The sequence below is a fragment of the Chelonia mydas genome, chromosome 14 (assembly GCF_015237465.2).
Source record: "Chelonia mydas isolate rCheMyd1 chromosome 14, rCheMyd1.pri.v2, whole genome shotgun sequence".
Classification (NCBI taxonomy): Eukaryota; Metazoa; Chordata; order Testudines; family Cheloniidae; genus Chelonia; species Chelonia mydas.
The window spans coordinates 18,918,132-18,940,751 of record NC_051254.2 but is presented as its reverse complement, the minus strand read 5'-3'; the positions used below and the strand labels follow the sequence as shown (position 1 = coordinate 18,940,751).

The 22,620-nt window shown below is 41.3% G+C and overlaps 1 protein-coding gene across 6 annotated transcripts in view; it reads left to right on the top strand.

The window, feature by feature from the left end:
- The window catches only part of OGFOD3 (2-oxoglutarate and iron dependent oxygenase domain containing 3), a 91,513-nt gene that overhangs the window by 63,375 nt on the left and 5,518 nt on the right, over nucleotides 1-22,620 (top strand). For 5 of the 6 annotated variants that reach the window (XR_006285932.1, XM_037914221.2, XM_007072586.4 and 2 more), the window contains one exon: nucleotides 1,365-1,488. Coding sequence is in view for 5 of the 6 variants with exons in the window: in XM_037914221.2 (XP_037770149.1) it covers nucleotides 1,365-1,488 (124 nt within the window). In the remaining variant the exon portion in view is untranslated. Of the gene's footprint in view, nucleotides 1-1,364; nucleotides 1,489-11,665; nucleotides 11,909-22,620 lie in introns of those variants that run through there. The other variant, XM_043528961.1, reaches the window with a different exon arrangement.

Below are 22,620 nucleotides of genomic sequence, written 5' to 3'. Positions count from 1 at the left end.
TTTGTAATGTGGTTTAGACAAAGAGGATAAAAGGAAAGGCTGATAATTTAATTTTCCCTTACTCCAGATTTAGATTTTAATACAGCTTGTTTTTCTGATGTAACTTTTCTTTTAAATCCTTAGGCTCAAAATCGCAAAATGAAGTAAATGTAAAGAAGAGCCTCATCCTTCATCTGGTGTCTTAATTTTCTCCAAATCTCATTTTATTTTCTCTCTTCTAGTCATTGCTCATGCAGTATAGTGTACACAACTGCTACTCAGATAAATTTTGGCTTTATCTGGCACTGGTGCACCTATACTTAAAAAAAAATAAATAAATAAAAAAAATTGAACTGGAAATGTCAAGACAGTTTATGGGTTTGCAAGGTGTCTGTTGATCTGAATAGTTCTGTTCTGTGACAGACGTTGTGTCAAAGGAAACAAATGAACTATTTATAATTAATGTACCTTAAATCAGGCAATTACCTTGATCACTTCTCTGCTGGACCCTTTGTAATGCAGAACATGATTAAATTGTGCCACTTTGTAAAGAAACCAGCAAATAATATCCCTGCTGATTTAAATATTTTATTTTAATTATAGATGACTTGTTCTGCTCAGATAAATTCAGTAGTCAGTATTTTCACAGCATCTTATGATTTCCATAAAGTGAATTTTGTCTCTCTTGAACCCAGGTATCAAGCAAAATTAGTAATGTAAAAAAAAGAAATTAAGAAAAAAGACAGTCTGAAGGGCATTATGACATTTAAAAGGCACAGCATGTGAAGAACTTAAAGCATGTGGTCCTCAGTGCTTTGTAGAAAAACCATTTTATTTCCAAAGCCATCTGTGAACTTTAACAAAACAAAGAAAAAAGAAGGATCTGTTCCTCTAACAGATGTAAGTCAGCTTGGAAGATCTGAATCATCAGCACATCTGAGTCCTTGCATGCTAGCAGATGAAAGGGAGGAAGGGTGAGGGAGTGAAAGGTGAGGTGCCCAGATAAGAGGGGAAACTATAATCAGTCAGAGATTGCGCAAATCCTTTTCATCCCCAGCCGTGCAGCATTTTTACCTTGATACAATATCTATCCCTGTGTTCCTATACTTTTTTAACATCAGGCCAAAATATCGGTTTGGGATCTGGTATCCTTTTTGCTAGGACTGAAAATACCTAGAGGAGTTAGGCTGACGTAGATCGATAGACTTTCTAAAGCTACGAGGAAATGAACAGTTCATTCCCAGCTTTAGAGAGCTTTTTAGTGAATGTCTAAAATAAGATGTGAAAAACTGGAAAAGTCCCTCAGACCTATTGGATCTGGAGTTTGCGTTCTGGAGAGGCCAGACTGGAGTCAGGTAATTTAATGCTCTCTCTTTTGTTCCTAGGTAACCTATGGCTCCTTTGACTATACATCGCTGCTTTATCTGTCTGACTACACTGAAGATTTTGGTGGTGGACGATTTGTGTTCATGGATGTAGGTGCTAACAAGACTGTAGAACCCCGAGCAGGTAGGATTCTCAGTTTACCTTCACTACATAACTCTCCGTGGACCAATTCCTGACCTCAGTTAAACCTGTGCTACCCCAGATGGGATTCAACAGTATGACTGAGGATAGAATTTAGCCTAATGTGTTTCAAGTGGGTGTCAGTAACATGTGACCTGGGACAGTGGATAGGTCACAATAATGATTAATGGAATGATGCCAGTAAAATTCATCCTGTTTGTAGCTACATTTTAATTACGTAGGAAGAAATGATGAAATAGACTAACAATGGCCAAGGTTTGAGTTAATCTGAGACTGGCTAGGCACATGGAATAACTGCCTGAAAAGTCACAGCCTTCCTTAAATAGGATTCACAAGATCCGGGGTGTCCAACCTGAGCCTGAGAAGGAGCCAGAATTTACCAGTGTACATTGCCAAAGAGCTACAGTAATATGTCAGCAGCCCCCCATTAGCTCCACCCCACCCTGCTGCCAGCACCTTCTGCGCACCGGCAGCCCTGCCAATCAGCGTCTCCCCCTCCCTCTCCGCACCTCCCGATCAGCTGTTTGGTGGGGATGGGAGCGAGGGCATGGCAGGCTCAGGGGAGGGGGTGGGAAGGGGTGGAATGGGGGCAGGGCCTGTGGCAGAGCCAGGGGTTGAGCAGTGAGCACCCCCTCGCACCTTGGAAAGTTGGCGCCTGTAACTCCGGCCCCGGAGTCGGTGCCTATACAAGGAGCTGCATGTTAACTTCTGAAGAGCTGCATGTGGCTCCGGAGAAACAGGTTGGCCACTCCTGCACAAGAGTGTCTCTCTAAAGCCTTCTCCTTTATGGCTAAGAAGTACTTTTCCCTAAGGTTGATTTCTAGTCTTCCGCTCCCTGAGCCATCTGGGGCTGTTCCTGTGGAGGCAGCTGTTCCTGGGAAGAGGGTGCTGTGTGAATGCTCAACCCTTGCTGATCTCTGTCCAGTTAAGCAGGGGCAGCCTGGGCTCTGAGGGTATCTGTATCCTGGCTTTGGCCACAAAGATGAGGAGAGTTGCCATGTTGTGTCTTGAGGGTGGAGTGAAGATAGGTTAAACTTGGAAACGTCAGCCGGTGCAAAATGCTGCCACTCGTATTTTGAGAAGTATTTGCTCCAGGGACCCTGTTACACCAGAGCTGGCTGTCAGTTCATTTCTGGGTGTAATTCAAAAGTGTCAGTTTTAACATATAAAGCTTTAAATGTGTTGGATTCTGATTAGTGTGGAGAGCAGCTCTCTCCTTACCAAATACTAGAGGTGTTGAGATCAGCTGAGGTGCGCTAGCTAACATTCCCTTGATTTAATTGCAAGAGGTCCTCAACTTGGAAGCCACTTCACTTCACCCCAAGTCTTTTAACTTCCAGGTCATGCTCTAAGACCCATTTGTTCTCCCAGGCTTTTACTGGAGAGATCGGAGGAGCAGAAGGATGTGGGGGTAGGGAAGGAGTCTTTTTTATTAGGAGGACCAGTTTTTTGCACATTTCTCATAATGGTTTTTATATTAAGTATATGTGGCCCAGGCACTGAATGAACACATTAGTACAAACTGATTAAAGCAGGGCAAAAATAGTCTGTGAGCTATATAAAGAATATGTAGGTCTCTTATGGGAGTGGAGGAGTTATTTTCCCTGTAATCTAATGTTGTTCTATTCAGATTTGCAACAACTCAAAGGATTTCTTTGACACCTGGAAAGTGTTCTTCAAATGTTTTTAAAACTGGCACTTAAAAGAAAAAAATATATCACATAAACTGTAAGTTCTTTGAGGCGAGGACTGTCTTTGTGATGGATTCATACAGAGCCTATCACAGCGGGGCCCTGGTACATGCATGGGGCTTCTAGGTGATAACAGCAATTAGGTCATTACCGTACTAATTTTGTTTTGTGGGGAGATATGGGCCTCTTTGGTGTCACTCCAATGAACTCCCAGTCGTTGGCAAATTAAGCATTTTGGCAAATGAATAATTTTCAAAAGTAACTGGTGATTGTGGACACTTCAGTTGTAGGGTGCCCAACTTGAGACACTTTAAAGGAGCTTGATGTTCAGAAAGTGCTGAGCGCCCACCATCTGAAAATCAGGTCCTTCGAAGTGCCTCAATTGGGGCATCTGAAAGTACAGGCACCCAAAATCATCACTAACTACTTGAGAATTTAGGGCATGATGCCTGATTTGCAGATAAGTGGGCATTCAGTGGGGTGACTCCAGACGTCTGGTTAGTGGGTACAGAAAAGAAAAGCTCTGAGGCTGTATGCTATGAGCTCAGAATATTCTTAAGTGCATGGCCTTTTCGGATTCAGGTGAGTCTGATGTTTACTTTGCTTCTCTCCTGAGAAAGAAATCCAGGAGAAAGGCAGTGAAACTGAAAGAGGGGCTGTTGAAAATAATAATGTAATTTCCAGAGACATCCCAAAGAGTAGTCAGCACTATCACTACAGCCAGTTGTCATTGGAAGTTGGTGGTTGGGCATTAGGTAGGTTAGCTAGATTGTGTTGGATTGTAAAGTCGTTTGTCATAGGGTCTGTCTTTTCTGTGTTAAGTACAGCAGTATTAACATTTATGGTGCTGCATAAATTATCATTACCAATAAGTGATGTGGAGAATCCTGAGTGAAAAGGAGAAGGGGTGGGAAATTTGAGGTGAAGCCCCATGTAAAAGGCAAAAAGAACAGGAGTACTTGTGGCACCTTAGAGACTAACAAATTTATTTGAGCATAAGCTTTCATGAGCTATAGCCCACTTCATCGGATGCATAGAATGGAACATATAGTAAGAAGATACGTATGTACATACATACAGAGAACATGAAAATAGTTTTTTTTCTCCTGCTGATAATAGCTCATCTTAATCAATTAGCCTCTTACTCCACCTTTTCATGTTCTCTGTATGTTTGTATGTATCTTCTTACTATATGTTCCATTCTATGCTTCCGATGAAGTGAGCTGTAGCCCACAAAAGCTTATGCTCAAATAAATTTGTTAGTCTCTAAGGTGCCACAAGTACTCCTGTTCTTTTTGCGGATACAGACTAACACGGCTGCTACTCTGAAACCTGTCATAGTGTAAAAGGCAAGTTGTACCAAGACACTGGCTTACTGTGGAGGGTTAAGATGGCTCAAAGGACCCAGAGCTGTTGAGGGAAGACCTCCCTCCCAAACTCTGGCAGCTCTAGGACCCAGGTAGTGCCTTCTCTCTCTCTTCTCCCACCCCTCCCCACTCTGTGGCCTTAGGTAAATCTTCAGAGAGGAGTCATCCAGAGACTCCAGACTGTAGGATCAGAAGCAGCCAAAGCAGAGACCTTTGGTCCTCTGAACATTGAGAGAACTTTCTACCATTTTGACTAGACTTTCTCTGCCCTTTGTTGATTGGCTGTTTGCTTCAACCCTCCCCTTCCCGTAGAAGTCTTTTCACTTTAGCTTCACTCATGCCACATCTGTCCTTATCCGCTTGTCTCTGCCCTGTCCCCCTCACCCCTTTCTTCTTTCATTGTCTCCACTCCCTTCTCCTTTTTTTCCGTGTAGCTTATCCCCTTCTCACTACCTCCCCCCCAAATTGTGCAAGTAACATGATGTTTGCTGCCACGTCACATTGTTCACCCCTGTATGACCTCCCCCCTGTCCCCTGTCTGTCTTGTATATTTAGATTGTAAACTCTTAGGGACAGGGACCCCAGCTATTATCGGTGTTTGTACAGTGCCTAGCACAATGGAGTTGGCTCGCAGGCACTACTGTAATTAATAATGCTGATAAAATGTAACTTGCATGAGAGGGTCCTTTTGACTAACCAAGAAGAAATAACTCTAGAGGACTTTTCTATCACGGAAGCAAGCTGTGTTCTAGTTTTCACTTTCAGAATGCGTCTCTGCTCTTCTCACGTGTTCTCTGACCCTGCTGTTTTTTCTCCCTAAACAACTGTTATATGAAATTTCTGTCAGTAAGTTTTGCTTAATTCTCATTTTTCTTAGAAACTCTTTTCCAGTGGTCCCTGACTCCTTGCCAGCTAATTTAGCTGTGTCATAGCTTGACTATCGTTCTGAGTGTAGAAAACATTTATCTTTCTTATTGTTGCAGTTTTAGTATTCAGGAAAACAGACACCATGTGCTGAAATAAGTGCTTAAGTTTCTTCTCAGACAATAATTTGTCTGAGTGTCAAAGATTACAGTACAAAATTGATGAAATAGAACAAAAAGCTATTCATTTGAAGGGAGATAATAAATTAACAATAAACCATTGAAGGATTTCTGTTGGGCAGAAATGCTGCAAGGGCACACTTCACTATTGCCTCTTAAATGTTTTTCCTAGGACTGAAAGTGTAATATAATTCCTGGGTGAGTGAATGCACTAGTTGCGCAGTGACAAGGCAAACTACAGTTGGAGACTAATTTTTAAACCATTTTCTATCATCTCCCAAAATGTCACTTGTATATAAGTATACACAAATATATAAAAGTTTCCTTTTCTCAAAAATTAAATAGGATGGATGGGAGAGAGAGTGCAATGTGGACCATCTTAAAGATATTAGCATCACTACAATGCGGACTAGTTTTAATTCTTAACGAACATTTCTCGTGTTATTAAATATTACCGTTATGCCCCATACTCATATTTTATACAGTTGATCACCTAATTAAAGGAGTTAAAATCCCTTCTTAATGTAGAGGCCCCTGAACTGACTGTATTATAGATGCAGAACAAGTCATTGTATTGTTTCACCAATTCACATGGTACAGGCTTTTGGCAAATTGCCAGCACACTCTGCTGTATGGAAGGAACCCATTTTTCCTAGCTTGGATGCAATCAAAATAATGTGTGCATGCACGCACATCTTTCGGTTTAGTTTGAGACCCTGCTGTAAGTACCTTACCAGTGAGAGAATTCCCAGATAGAATGGCATTGCATTTGGGGCTGAAATGAAGAGCATTAGAACAGTTGAAAGGTAATGTCTATTGCTCCCAAATTATATGCTTTTCATCCTTCTCATCTCTAAAATCAACACCTTGGAGTTTTTCTCAAATATTCTGTCTCTTTGCTCCATCTTCTCCCCCTCCAACACCAGCCCAGTCAACTTTAGTCTGTCTGAATGCAGTTCCCATTTCACAGCAGTTCAGCCGGTTCTGCTTTCATTAAAGAGCTTTCGTTACATAGGACCTGTCCGCTCCAGGCAGCAATGTGCACTAAACAGATGTGAATTCTAAAGCACCCCCACTTGTTGTGCACTGACTGCCCTATGTGGATTCAGTGTGTCTAGCTTCCTTTCCTACTCTTGCTGGAAGCTGCCAGCTTTTGCTGTCCGGGATTTGTTTATAAGTCAAAATTCTCATCAGAGGCTAGTTACATTGAAAAGAAGATACTGACTAGCACCAACAGGGTTGACTGCAGTTGTGACTGGAAACTAAGGGTTCTGTCTGGATGATATTGTTCATAATGTGCTTTAAAAAGAAATGTTTTTCACCAAATTTGAATAAAATCAGTTCCAATACATCTTTGCATTTCTCAGTAGAATACTCTTTCATGGGAAAGAAAAAGCAGAACCCCTCTCAAGCAGAAATGATCAGAACACTATAAAATCAGCATATCCCAGATGCATTCTTTTTTGCCTGTTGTTAGTACCAATTACAGCTACAACTATTAAATACTTCAGTTATTTTGGATGCCAGCAAAAGTTACTGGGGTTTGTATCTAATCTTTTTCTTAAAATAAGGTAGCCAAGGTTGGAGCGAGATGCAGAATTCCAACAAGAATATCATCAGTAGAAGCTGCATAGTTCTTGAAAGAAATTCCTATGTTGAAAGATATGAAACAAGAAGACTTTGATCATCCTTTTCCCAACGTTAAAACTGTACCTCTGTTATCTAAACTATCATAGACGGGGACGAGGATAGTTTTACTCAAGAGGAGGACATAAATGTGGCAGCAATTAAAATCCGATTCTCCAAAGTGGTATTCCTCTGTAGTTGAGGCTCCATGAACACTGTGACAAGCCCATCTGGCTTCTGTGGCTCTCTGTTGGAGGAGACTGGAAATGCCAGAGTAGATTTAAAGAAATTAAAAAATGAATAATTAAGACAATATAGAATTCCTCATGGTGATGGGGTTGATATTAAATTCAGTGTATTTTACACTGCCACTAAGTTTTCAGTGTGCTGACAGCACACAGCTGCAGTGTATACGTGTCAAAGGAGAAGCTGTAGATTTCTTGTGGAGGCTTGAACTCCTGCTCTGCTATATCCTGCCATCCTACCTGCCCCTGTGGATAATCACATTAGCTGGATGTATTTGCTAAAATGGTCATCAGTGAAATAGTTAAGTGTTGGCATTGGAAGTGTCATTAGTTTTCAGAGTCAACTGCCCACTAAAAAAAGTTTGGGACAATTTGCACTTGCTTTGATTTATTCTCCATTCACATTTGGAATTTACATTATGCTGCACAGTTCTCTTTAAGATTTGCTTCTCTGTCAAATGCTCTGGTCATAGAATGGTGGAAGATAGCAGGGCCCCTGTATTAGTCTGGGATACTTCTGGGAGATCACCAAACTTTGATTAATATAAAAATAACTGGAATAGATGTGGTGAATTCAAGGTCCTTCTTCCTAATCAGTATATTTTATACTTTACAACTTTAAAATGACAGGTTTCAGAGTAGCAGCCGTGTTAGTCTGTATCTGCAAAAAGAAAAGGAGTACTTGTGGCATCTTAGTGACTAACAAATTTATTTGAGCACAAGCTTTTGTGAGCTACAGTGCCACAACTACTCCTTAACTTTAAAATAAAAGCTTTATTTTCTTCAAACATTAAGGGGAAAAAATCAGTGTATCAGAGGCAGGAACCTTGAAGATCCAGAACGAAATGAAAACAAATAGCACAGACAGGCAGTGCTAATTATTGGCAAAAAGATGTCCTTGTTATTTCTCGGAGTAGCCAGAACTCTCGCCCCTCTCTCTCCTCATGACTTTGCTTCTGTTAATTCAAGGGGTCTGGGTATTAAAACCAAGAGAACTTTAAAGTATGAAAAGTAATTAACCAAGGGCAATAGCAAGAGCAACTAAGATTCGGTCCAAGCAACATTGGCCAAATCTAAAAAGCCTGCAATGATTTTCGTTTGTGTGTTTTAAAAATGATAAATTCAAAGACTGAAGGGATAGAAGGCTAAATCCCAGTTAACTAGCAATGAGAGAAAAATAATTTTAAAAAATCAGATGCATTCCATACTTCTAAACAGGGTTCTTTTACTAAGCCCTTACTGCATTTCCTGAATGTCTTTTCTCCACAATAGCCTGATCCAGACTTCTTCCTCCTTATAACTTATTTATTTTGTATTCTGCAGAAGATTCTCAGCATGCCCTGCTCTTAAAGGGATAGCATCCTGCCACAGATTGTTTTTTTTTTTTGAGGGGGCATATAGTATTATATGTATAGAAAATGCCAGAGCCATTAATTCAATCAGCAAGACTTCAATTCTCTCTTTATGTTGCCACTGTGGAGTCAAGGCAAAGGAAAAACCTGTAACTCTTTTGAGGAATAGGTTTGGGGGTGGGAGAGATCTTCTTTATCATGACAAAGTTGGAATGATTTCCATTCCATGGTTCTGTGCAGGGAAATAAGGGAAATGCAGAAATAACTTCAGTGGAGGCTGGTATGGTGATTAAACAGACAATTCAGGAAGACCACAATGTGCCTATTGAACACTGGGACAGACAGTGATTCTGATTTCTTGCAATATTTGATGTTTTTTCTTGAACTCGCAGCTCCTAGAGTCATGTGATGACATGAGTGTATCAGAGTTTAACTTTTATTTTTTAAAGTAAGCATCTAGCCTTCATGGCTATGAAGAAAAACTTGAAAACATGAACCCTAAATGCTCAAAAGCCAGAAGGCAAATTAAAAAGATCCCCAAATGAATATTTTTGAAAAATCTCATGATTTTTGAATCTTGGTGTTGGCAGTACTGCCTATGGGACAAGGACTGACATTTTGAGACATGATTGCTATTAAAGTCCTGTGATCATGCCATGCTATAGTGATGACTGAAATAGACACTCCATTCTAAACTTCTGTTTTTATCTGCATAGAAACAACATTTCCTTTAACTTGAAACGTGCCGCTGTGCTTGTTATCAACTCACAGTTGATTTTGTTTTTTAAATAGGTGAGGGAATGTGAGGAAGAAAACTTTTGAGTTAAGATTGTAGAAATATTTCATGCTTTAAAAATGTGTTCAGATGCATTTTTTGTGATTGCATAACTCAGAAACCAGCTTTATTTTGGACTGTCAAATTTTACCTGTGCAATATGGAGCCCTCTTTGGAAAAAGTAGGCTTTTATAAGTCTGGGAATGTTTGTTTGAGTTATTTAGAAATCTTGTATTGCTTAAGGGCACAACATTCATTATTCATATTGACGTAACTGTGCATCAAGACCCTGATTCGTCAGTCTTTCCCTCTTCAGGAAAGCACTTAAGCACGTGCATCGGTTTAGGCAAGTGCTGAAGTGCTTTTGTGAACTGGGGCCCTGGATCTCTCTGTGATTTTGAATATGTAAGTACACATCTTGAAATAAACACGGCTGTCTTTATTGCAGTGGTTAGACATCATTTGACTGTCCAGTGACACATTCACAGGAGTGTATTATAGTTTTTGAAAGTGATACCTTAGCTGTGCATTATTGGGTGTAGTTTTTGTTAACTTATTAAAAAAACAAATCAAGGAAATTCACTACTAAAGACTGCAGGAATGGAACACTACGATGGAGAATTTAAACACACACAAGTCAAGAATTTTCAGATTTAAAGTTCCCACAGCAACATTAAGGCAGCTATGATAAAGATACTTAAAGGATAAATTTAGTAATCCAGTGTATTATATTACATACACACAGCATGGTGAAGTTAATGATGCCGTAGGAACCCATTTTTTAATTTGACATTTAACCTCAAATTTGCAGTTGCTTTGATGTTTCTTTACATTGTACATACGAAGTTGGAAGATGCCTTGTAGTTTGGAATGCTAGGGGATTAATTTTAGCCAGTTTCTTGCAGTAGGTCTAGGTCATCTCAATCTGGTGGTAGATCACCAACAGTGAAAGCTAAGAATCATGAGATACCTGGCAGCTGTCAAAGTCTAGTATCATAGTAAGTGCATGGGGACATTAGCTGCTACAGTAATTCCCTACTGACCAGCACTGCAATGCATAGACCTGGATGGTTATAGCTGAGGTGGCACTGCTCACAAAACAGTAAGTCACTACAAAGATGACTGGTGAGATGATTGCATAAAAATTGTAGAAAAAAGGTATGAAGAAGTAACATGTAGCATCATGAAAGAAATACACTGAAGTAAATTTGTACAGCAGCTGGGTTTTTTTCCATTGTAGAGCTCTGAGGATTTTCTTTTTCCTTTCTCTTTTTTGTGTGTTTTCTTAAGAAGGAGAACCTTCTTCCAGACTTTAGTTTCTTACTCTAATGATCCTTAATGCTGGGTTTGTGTTGTCATTAAATGAGTTAGTATTTTAATTAGACCCATAATGTGATTGATACTTGGAAGCTCCAGCTGAGAACTGCAAACTGGCATGCTGCTTCTTTGAACCATGATCTTGGTGCAAAGTCATTACTTAGGCCATTAACAATGATCCTACCAGTGGACCTGCTGAAGGGAGAGTGGAAGAATAAACATTTCTCTTAGAGATTAAATGGTTAATATTTTTACAATCAGGCATATAAATTAGTGTCTTAGAGATACACATATTAATTAATGGAGGTACAGTTGCGTCTGCTGATGATGGATGTCAGGTTAAACTTCCATGATGACTTCTATGGTGACTGCCTGGAGACTAGCATTTCATCATTGTCTGAAGAAGAAAATATAACAGAAATGAGGAAAGCAGCTGGGGGTAATTAAGGTATCACAGATTCCCTTAAATAAAACCAGCTGGATTGGAGGGATGAGACCTAGATGAAATTCTGTCCTGAGGAGGAGGAAGGATGTCATCATATACACATACATCCCTAGTTTTAGTAAAGTAACAGAGCAGATTCTTTCAGGTATTTAAAGTGTTTTCTGACCTTCGACACTCTTGCACTCTTCCTGACATCACCTCTGCTGTCAGTAATTAAGGTTTAATCATGAACTTCATTCTTTTTAATCAGGTTCTTGTTTCAGAGCATTATTCTCAGTAATCACTTATTTCTTTTCAGCATCAGGAGAGTTTACGCTGCTGTGATCAGGTGTAGAATCCGAGCTGATGTTTCATTAAAATAAGACCTCCCACTGAAGACCTTCAATGTTAGTCATTTCATCTGTTTATTCACATAAAAGACTTAGGGTTGTCTACACAGGGATTCTGAACTGGTTCAGGTTGAGTTAATCTGCATCATGTGTATGCTACCATTTGAGAAGCAAGGCATCATAATGCATTAACTCAGCTCTTATTGCAAATGCTGGTGTCCTCTTGCAAAGTGGACTAAGTTTGCCGAGAATAGAATTAGTTTGTTCTGTTGTTCATGTGCATGCAACAGTCGCATATCACTTTTTGCATGCCTCCAATGGCACTTCCAATTCAATAAAACTTTATTTTTGATGTATTACTGTTTGTTGTCCAATAATAAAAAGAGTTTGAAATTCATCCATTTGAACTCAACACTGCATTGAAGCCAGAAATCTCTTCCATAAAGATGAAATAATTAATGGAGTTTAAAAAAAATTTCATAGGCAAGTCACACTTCCAACACCTATCGACTGTACCACACAGCTCACCATGATCCCAAACACCCCTTTCTTTAAAAATTCTGCATCCTGGTTTGGGGCACAAATGATAGACACATGAAAGATTGCTGCAGGAGCCAGCTATAAGTGCATCTTTCCACAGAAACTCAGGGCACCCCCCTAAGGCATCTCCAAAAAGAGGGAGAGAGGAAGTGGCCAGCATAAGGGGTTGGCGATACATGGCAGCAGGGGTATGGTAAGAAGTATGGCAAGGAGGTAGATTGGGAGAGAGACAGCAGGGAGAGACGCCCTGGGGTGCCAGGATGCGGATGAGAAGAAGGGATCAGAGGAGAGGTAGTAGAGTGAAGAGGTCTTGATGAGATGCAGAGAGGGCAGTTTTCACTTCTAGGTGACCCATTAGACTCTCAGCCTTCCTTTGCGGATTAATATGTGAAGTACGAACTGCTGATATTTTGAGCAGCCAACTGCGGTGGTGGAAAAAGACAGGCAGGGAGGGAGTCTGTTGAATCTAAGCCTACACATGCTTTTTTAGTGTTAAATGTACAGCTTAATTACTTCCATACTTAAAAACTATAATTTAAAAAAGTTTTAAATCCAGGTGCTTGTGCATTTAAAGTAAAAACGTATGCATGAAAGTAAGAATAATAATTTAGAGAATTACAGGCCAGGTGTGAAAGAGTTCAGCAGGTTAATCACCGATTTTACTAATGAAGATCTAGTAATTTCTGGGTCTAGAAAATGAATTCAGAACAATAATTTTAACTAATAATTATTCAGTATCTATGGTAATTTTAGTCTTCTCTGGGCATTAATTTCTCCAGCATGTGACAGACTTTTCCAACTATCTCTGAGGGGAAAAGAGCAAGAGATGTCCCTGGCACAATTGCTCTGATGATGAGGCATTAACATTGGGCATCTGGTCAGGAGGAATTGCCTGCTTTTCTGTCTTCTGTTTTTTCAGTTACTAAGCTGTAGTCAGTCCCTCTAGTGTGTGCAACTCTGATGTTCACAAGACCAAGATTAGGCAACATTTTCCAAAACACCTCAAGCTCAAAGTGACTAATGAATTCAGATCCTATGCTTGCATTAGTCTTTCTGTGAGAAATCAGACTTGCATAGGTGAGCATAGCATTTCCTTACACTGGTGAAGCAACTTGTTGCTTTGTTGTATTATGTCAGGCTAATCAGGGTTTAGTGTACCATGAGAGTCAGCCTAGTGATGCCAGATGTTTATTGGTTTGTGTCCTATTTCTTTTTTATGTTTGCCATTATATTATGCTCCAGAAGGCAGAGCCTTATGATTCTGCAAAAGGAATTCATGTTTCCTATTTCTATAATATGGCGAGTGTGTGTTTTAATTGTGTGGCTTTCATATTAATAAAAATGAAGAGTCAGTGGCTCGGGATATTGCTAGATGCAAAGTGCTGCCCAAGTTTCCCTTCCATGCAAACTTAACCAATGAACCTTAGTTTTGCCCTGTAGCATGCCTGTTAGTCTGAGCCTTTCTTAGGCACGCTGCCAATGGTACCAAATTATCACAAAAGCCACCGCATAATTTGACCCACAGACAAATATTCACTGTGCACCATCAAGCTCCTTTTCATTCGTTGTATAAACTAGCATTTGACCCTGGGGACCAAATTGTGCTTTGACCTGATCACTGTGTAACTCCACTGACTTCACTAAGTTTTTGCTGTAAGTAAGGATAGAGGTTACCCACAACTCTCTGCTAGTGCCCTTGCTCCCTCTCCTCCTGCACCTTAGCCTGCAAATTAGCAGAACACCTACAAGTCTGTTCTAGCATCCAGAGACAGTTGTTATACTTGGCCCATGCCTGAGATGAATTCAGATTAGCAGTATAAAATAAAAAATGAGAGCTGGGAAGTCCATAGGGAGTACACACCACCGACTCTGCAGCTAGTTGTAGAATGCTACATTGCTATGAGAAGACACCTCTGGAGCTCTTGCTTTCAAGTCAAAGTGTCAAAGGAATTCCAGAAAAGCAGTTGCAAGGAATCTGATTGGCACACCTATAGGGTCTAGTACTGCATCTACAGAGCTTGGGCTCTGTGCCATATTGCCCATACATAGAACCACACACGTTCTATGGTTCTGCAGCCCTGGAATTCATCCATTGCCAGAGAATCTCAGCAGTCATTAAAAAAAATAACAGGTTTCAGAGTAGCAGCCGTGTTAGTCTGTATTCGCAAAAACAAAAGGAGTACTTGTGGCACCTTAGAGACTAACACTTTATTTGAGCATAAGCTTTCGTGAGCTACAGCTCACTTCATCGGAGTTCTTATGGCTGCGAAAGCAAGCTTGAAAAAATAAAGAGAGCATAGTCCGGTACAGCAATAGAACCTGCCTGAGTTTGCAGACAGTCTGAAAGTATGGACCTGAGAAGTATGGCTTCCACCATTCATTGCAGTCAAGGCCCTTGTGGATACTGCAGTTCCATGATACTGTCCTAAAACAATCTCGATTTCATGTTATATTTACTTATTTAATAAAAGTCTCCTTGTGTTACAGCAAATATTTTGATCCAATTGTTTCCCTCGGGATACAATGTTTCTTGACATTTTATATTAGAATGAATTTTCAATTAATCTTAAACAGATGACAAGGATAATAACCAAATAATTTTGTTCCATTTCTCAGGCTTCTCTCTTAGTATTACTCAACAGCTGAGACACAATTTGTCTTCCTTTCCTAAGTAACAGTTTTAGGCTGGTAAATATGAGACTGTCAAACCTGTCAGTGCACAGGGGGAAAATGCCTGATTTGGTCTGGAACTCTTAAGAAACAGTTCCTGCTTCACCTTGCTTTGGAAGAGAAGTAAGTTACTTCATCCTCCTGTGGAGCAGCTTAGTCTCCCCTATGTGCCCACTCAGCTACTCTAGCCAGTGAGTAGAGGGGACAGAACAGAGCTCCTACCACTTCCCTGTCCCTCTCTACCCCCTTTCCCACCCATGTCCTTGCAGGGTGGAGTGTTGAGTGAGTAGCCCCCGTTATTCCCCACAGCTAGTCACAATCTGAACAGAGCCAAGTAGGGTAGTGTGAGGGTGGGGGGGATTTATTCTCTTTACTTTCCTGTGTGGTTCAGAAAAGGCTGTGACGGCTTAACCCATAGTCTGCAGTCCATCCTGGTGTTATCACTGCCCCCAGGAGCTAACAGTTAAAATGGAGAGTCTTTACAAAATGCAGTGGGAGACCCAGAGGACAATGCTAGCTCAGGTAGATTTTTACAGGCAAACTATAGACGCTTGTGATTGCCTGCAGTATGGGGAGTAATGACCTCTAGCTACTGAGTTAAAGGACTCATGCTGCCCTTACGCATGCTAATATTAGAGACGTTACCCAGTCCATGTAGTTAAGTTTCATGATGGAGCATTCTGTTGTTTCAATAATATTTGTTATGCTCCCTTGTTTTTGTATTTTCTACTATTTATATTATAACTTTGTTGCTTTATTTATTTTTCCAGTCCCAATAAGAGGAAGAGAAGGATGTTCTAATACTAAACATGTATATTGCTGATTTAAATCTTCAAAGTACTGTACCAATATTTATGAATTAATCCTCTCAGATGTCCTGGTAGGAAGCGTCAATAAGCATTATCCTCATTTTACAGATGGGGAATCTCAACATACAGAGATTAAGTGCTTTGTTCAAGGTTATGCAGCAGATCAGTGGCATAGCTGGGACTAGCATTCGAATGTTCTCCTTTCTCGGTCCACTAGATTACACTGCCTCTCAAAATTGAGGTCAAAGTAGTAATGATAATACTGAAAATGGTTCATCTTCTGAGGATGAACCAGATAGGAATGAAGATGATTCTAACATGATTTGTATATGCAGATGTGATACTTACCTATTCGTCGGCTTCTTCTAGCGGTGGTTACCTCCTCTGAATGTGGCCAAAGAGATTAAAACTAATTCTCTTTCAGTTTCTTCTCCAGCAAAGGACAACTGTTGCCAGCCCAGTAAAAACAGGGAAAACAAATGTGGTGTTTTGCAAAAGCTTGCAGTGTGTACCAGTATTTGTCTATTGTTTCCACTCACAATGCAGTTTGAGTGATTGTACTAACATAGCCGCTGCTATTGTACATACTGGAGTCTTGTTCACTTTGGTAGTCTGTTCAGTGTCACTGACTGGAATTCCAGTGGTTTCTTGATCAGAATTAAGGTCAAATGGAATTCACAGCACTGAATCTTGAGTCTAATGCTCAGGCTCATAAACAAGAGATTCCTGTGAGTCAGAGCAAGAATCGGCTCCCTAGGAACAGAAAAGAAAGTGGGGGAAGGAAAGTTTTATAAATGATAAAGATCTTATCTCCCCCCCCCCCCAATTATTTTTATGTTTTTCTTAACAACACAAGCTTCCCTTTGCCTGATAGCATTTAATGAGTTTTGTGCCTGTCAGGCACTAATGACAAAGCGCAGCTTTGATAGATATTTGGGATTGATCTCGTTGGCAGTTTCTCACCATAGACAAGTGGCTTATGTGGAGATGATGGGTTTTTATTGTGACAGTTTTCCCCGCACACAGTTTCTGTTTTCTGTTTACAGCAGTTTTGTAACAGCAGAGCAGGTGTCACTGAGGTACACAGTGACAGAAATAGAGAGAAGCAGCCACAAGGCTCCTCCATACTGTCAAGGAGATTGAGGTGTTGACACTGTCCGCCCCCCACCCCCTGGAGCAGAGATGGTTTATTTTCTGAACCCCAAAAGGGGGTTTTAGCCTTATTTTAAATACATTTTTTGGAAGGAAAAAAATATGCTGCTTAGCTGAGGTCTTGTCATGCCAAGTTCCAGACCTCTGCATGTTTCTGTGGTTCTGAGAAGCCCATGGAAAGACTGATTATTGCCAACGCCATCACAGTCATTGTAGGTCTCTCAGGCAGGACCACAGATGAGGCTTGTTCCCAGGACCCATGTTCCTTTAGAACCACGATTCTCAACCTGTGGGCTGGATGGTCGTTCAGAAGGTTCTTTTTGGGTCACAAGACTACACCCCACACACCCTCCTAATCAGTGCTTTATATGCTCCATGGGGAGGAAAGGAGAGAACAAAGGGAGAGGGATCTTTTCATCCCCTCACAGAGTATCCGGAGGGGATGGTTAAGTTCTCCCTGTGTATGTATACTGACTGGTAGTTGGGGAAGTGGGTGGGGTGCCATGCCTTCCAGGAAACACTGGAGCTCAGCGGGAACTTGTGCAAAGGATTTTGAAGTGGGAGTTATGGGTGAAAAACAGGCAGAATTTGGGATGATGGGAGGGAAGGTTTAGGGCCCTGGAGTCCCTATGAGGAAATTGTTGTTTTAAGTGCATGTAAAATGTGAAAGTGCCTTTTGCTGGTAGCAGGGAGCACTGCCTGTCCAAGTACTAGGAGTGCCATGCTGCCACACTGATCTCTGCAATTTGTGCACTACAGGGAGGAGCAGAGCTATGTGAAGGAGGGGAGAAGTAGAAGATGGAGAGAGTGGCCCATGGTTTTCTATTATACTTTGAGTCTAGAAATTCTCTTGCAGGGTCGGGCCACTGGGCATGAATTGTATATTAAAGACTCCTGAAACTAAGCAAGTACTGAGTTGTCCAGGTATTGCAGTGACAGGGAAAATAGTAATGACTGAATTATGAATGTTCTGGATGAAATTTATTCTTCAGACAGCAGGTTAGCTCTTCTGATAAGAAAAAGGATGATTCATGCTACCTTTGTATTTTTGCTGCTGACCTGGTGGGCGGTTCAGCTTGCTGGGGAATCCATAGGGAAACAGTCTCATTTTTGCAAAAAGAAAAGGAGTACTTGTGGCACCTTAGAGACTAACCAATTTATTTGAGCATAAGCTTTCGTGAGCTACAGCTCACTTCATCTAAGGTGCCACAAGTACTCCTTTTCTTTTTGCGAATACAGACTAACACGGCTGTTACTCTGAAACCAGTCTCCTTTTTGCAGATGCAAAACCTCAGCTGGCCATTTATTTGGGGCCTCGCTCTTTAAGGCTCACTAGGATAACATAATTTTCCTTCTATATTTTAAGATAATACATCTTATATTATTTTTAAACCTTCTGGTCATGGATTATGTTAAGGACCCTGTGATGCCATTTTAACAGGAAGTGCTCATAAATCAAATTGACATTTATGTGCTGAGAAATAACAATCAAGTGTTCTTTAATGAAGCAGAAAAGTGTGCTTGAAAAGAAATCTGTTAAGATGGAGGGAGAGGAAACGTCCATCAAAGACAGTTTACAACTCAGAGAATGAAAGAAAAGTACAAAGGAAACAATAACAGAAACTCAGAAGGACAGTGTAAAGTTGTAAGACAAAAGTCACTCTTGGCAGGGAAATGCAAGGATCTATAATATGCAAGTTTCATATGGAATGAATGGCTATTTTTAGCTCACCTATTCTTTTCCATGTGTAACACATCACTAGTTTGTGCGTGGAAGCTCAAAATATAGTCTAGCCGCCCCAGGGGTTTTCACAGTCTGCATGATTTCTAAATAGAGAGATTATATTGTGAACATATCCCCTCCCAATCGCAGCATCCATGTGGCAGCTACAGCAGTTGGCTATGTGAGAAAGTAATGTTAACAAAGTATATATGTATTTTTAACTGCCTTTAATACAATCTAGCATCCGGAAACAGAGCCAAGAGCATGGGACCAGCCAGCTCTCTCTGGATTGTGGTTCACAGCTTGTGAATTGCTGGTCTAACATCTTGGACCAAAAGTTGATTCGTATCAAGGACAATGACAAACCAGGAAGAGCCTAAGTCTGACCTCACTCCCTTTTTTTGGAAGCTGTTTTCTAAGTCATGTTTTGTTTTCTTGTAATAATGAAACTTGTAACAGCTCCTGAATATTGTGGATTAAAGCTAGAGTATGGCTCAGAGAAGGTTCTTGTTTCAGTAACAAAGTCTAAAGCCTGTACTGCATGTGCACGCACAGAAGTAAATTGCAGTTCTACCTGAAAATCCCTCTGGTTAGGCAACTTCTGCAGCAGTTCTGGGTGAGGTCTCATACTGCAAGCACATGGTGCTGCAAAGAAAATTCAAACTCTGGGTGGGTCTTCCAGCTGTTCCCAAAGAAGCAGGATGTTTTCACACGATACATCATTTTTGCCTTTGGTCACTGTTCTAAGCAGGACCATAAGTGCTCTGCCTTCATGCACCTGTCTCATTATGCCCTTGTTCTGTCTAATAGTTGAAATAACTATACTGTTTGACTTGTCAAAGTCTCTATTACTGTGGCACTTCATTTTCATTGATGTCTTTTCCCAGGGTTCTCTGGATAATGAAAATACAGTCGCTTCCTCAAATGGTTTATCTGCTAAGTGTGGACTTAAGCATTCTCTGGAGACTGCTCTCCCTTTGTGCATTTTTAGCCTGTTAAGAATAAAGAACTACTGCATTGTGGTGGGGGTACAGACCACCGGGCGCTACTTCCAAATTCTCCAACTTTGGACGCATGGTGTGCATGCATAACCCTCAGTGGAATCCAGTAGGGACCACCACTCGAAGAGTCTCTAAGGTGCCACTAGTACTCCTTTTCTTTTTGAAGTACTAGAAAACCGTTAGTAGTTTTAAAGTGAACTTTTTTCTTAATAAACCTCTATTGCTAGTGACAGCTGGATGCATAAATTCCCCTGCATCAAGCTGAAAATATACCCATTAATAGTATAATTCCTGTCCTGACATTCATCACACACAACTTTTAGGGAGGTTGCAAATTGTCTTATGAACTCCTGGAATGGTACGGATTAGAGTCTGTTACGTGCTTTGCTGCAGCGTAGTATTAGCTAGAAAGTTTCCAGGTACATTTCTCACTTTAGGTTTAATTCTGTGAGCCACAGAAGAATCTTTTAAATGGCAGATAAGGCTATATTCAGTATCAAACTGTACAGTGGTTGTGATTCAAGTATCAAGATGTGATATTTATAACTGATAAACACCTGTGATTTGTTTTTCCCTGCAAAATTCTGCATAAGAAACTTCACCACAGTCTGGCTGGGTATGTTTTTGAAAAGGACAGTTGCAGCTTATTGTCACTAAGTTGCCTCAGTACTAGTGATGTCTTATAGTTTGCTTATTGTATTTTGAATACTGCCTTGTTGCATAATGAAAGGATTGCAGCCAGGTACATTGATGTGATAAACAATGGATTGGCTGGATGAAGATCAAATTAATTCAAATAGAGACCATTGACAGGGATTTTTAAACAAAAGCACTTAATTTGCCTCAGTTTTGTTTGTATTTGGTTAACATCTCATGTCACTTACCTGACCACAGCTTGTTCGCTTGGATCAGGGGTGGCCAACCTGTGGCTCCGGAGCCATATGCAGCTCTTCAGAAGTTAATATGCGGTTCCTTGTATAGGCACCGCCGACTCCGGGGCTGGAGCTACAGGCGCCAACTTTCCAGTCTGCCAGGGGGTGCTCACTGCTCAATCCCGGGCTCTGCCACAGGCCCTGCCCACACTCCACCCCTTCCTGTCCCCTCCCCTGAGCCTGCCTTGCCCTCACTCCTCCCCTTCAGAGCCTCCTGCATGCCACGAAATAGCTGATTGGGAGGTGCGGGGAAGGAGGGGAGTACCCTGATCAGTGGGGGTGCCAGTGGGTGGGAGACGCTGGGAGCGGGGCAGGGGAGCTGATGGCGGGCTGCTGACATATTACTGTGGTTCTTTGGCAACGTATATTGATAAATTCTGGCTCCTTCTCAGGCTCAGGTTGGCCATTTCTGGCTTGGATAATCTCTGTGGCTTGTGCTATTGCTTAAGGTAGATGAAGAATATAGCCCTGATCCTCTTATCCAGATGAGCTGGGCCTCCGCTAACTCAGGGTGCAGGAGGTGTCAAAGATCAATTTACATTACTGTGAGTTACACCTGGCAAGGAACATAAAAGGCAATAAGAAGAGAGCAGGAGAAGCATTAGAACATTAGAAGCAGGAGAAAGATGAAGGGAGAAAGAACTAATAACTGATGACCTCATGACAGCTGAGGTGCTTAATGCCCGTTTTGCTTCAGTCTTCACTAAAAAGGTTAATGATGACCAGATACTGAACACAGTTAATATTGACAACCGGGGAAGGAATACAAGCCAAAATAGGGAAAGAACAGGTTAAAGGATAATAATGGGCCTAATCTGCAGCAAGGGAGATTTAAGTTAGATATTTAAAAAAACTTTCTAACTCTAAGGCTCTGGAACAGGCTTCCAAGGGAGGCTGTGGAATCTCGATCATCAGAGGTATTTGAGAACAGGTTGGACAAAAACCTGTCAGGGCTGGTCTACTTGGCCCTGCAACAGCACTGCGGGCTGGACTTGATGACTTTTCATGGTCCCTTCCAGCCCTACATTTCTATGATTACTTTTGTGTTTCACCAGGCCTGGGGCCAGCTTAGCTGTTGGCAAAATTTAGAGCAGCTTCCTGGGCCCTCTAAGAAGAATTAAGGCAACTGGGGATGGATGGAGCATAGATGTTCCAGCTGTGCCCCCTACTGCCAAGAGCAGAAGGAGGGAGGCTGTGCCAGCTGTCCGTCACCCAAGGATTCTCAGCTGGCTGAGAACCAACCTTATGGCTCTTTTGTGGCCAGAACAGCACAAAGAGCCAGTTCCCTTGCTTGCACCTTCTGCTACTCTGCTTCGTGGGGATTCCACACACGCCCTGCAGCTTCCATCCCTGCCCTTCAGCTGCTTCCACTCTACACTTTCTACAACTTGCTCTTCCTTCACACCCTTACTCTCTGCTGTCCTTCCCAGCTCTTTGCTGCCTTCCCCCTCAACAGCCTCATAGAATCATAGAATATCAGGGTTGGAAGGGACCTCAGGAGGTCATCTAGTCCAACCCCCTGCTCAAAGCAGGACCAATCCCCAATTTTTGCCCCAGATCCCTCAACGGCCCCCTCAAGGATTGAACTCACAACCCTGGGTTTAGCAGGCCAATGCTCAAACCGCTGAGCTATCCCTCCCCCCCCGCATAGGGTTTCTGCCATTTCCTGCACTATCTGCAGCCTCTCTGCCCTCAAACATCCCCACTCCCTCTTCCACACCCTTAAAAACCCCTTAACGCACCTGATAAATTACATTGTACCTAGTTAAAGTTCATAGAATCATAGAACTGGAAGGGACCTCAAGAGGTCATCTAGTCCAGTCCCCTGAACTCATGGCAGGACTAAGTATTATTAATGTAAAAGCCATTTGTTCTAGATGTGTCTGAAATTTATTTGTACCAAAATTGCTTCCCAGGCGAGGCAAAAGGACAGACTCCCTTTCCCCGGTGCAGGAATTGTGAATTCTTCAGCAACTCAGTACCTACAAGTATCTTCTTCCTTCTGTGTTTAATAGGGTTTTGATGCACGGTAGCGATAAAAGTCATTTTACAGAAAAGCTGGAATTAAAGAGTTAAATTTGTAAAAGAAGAAAATTA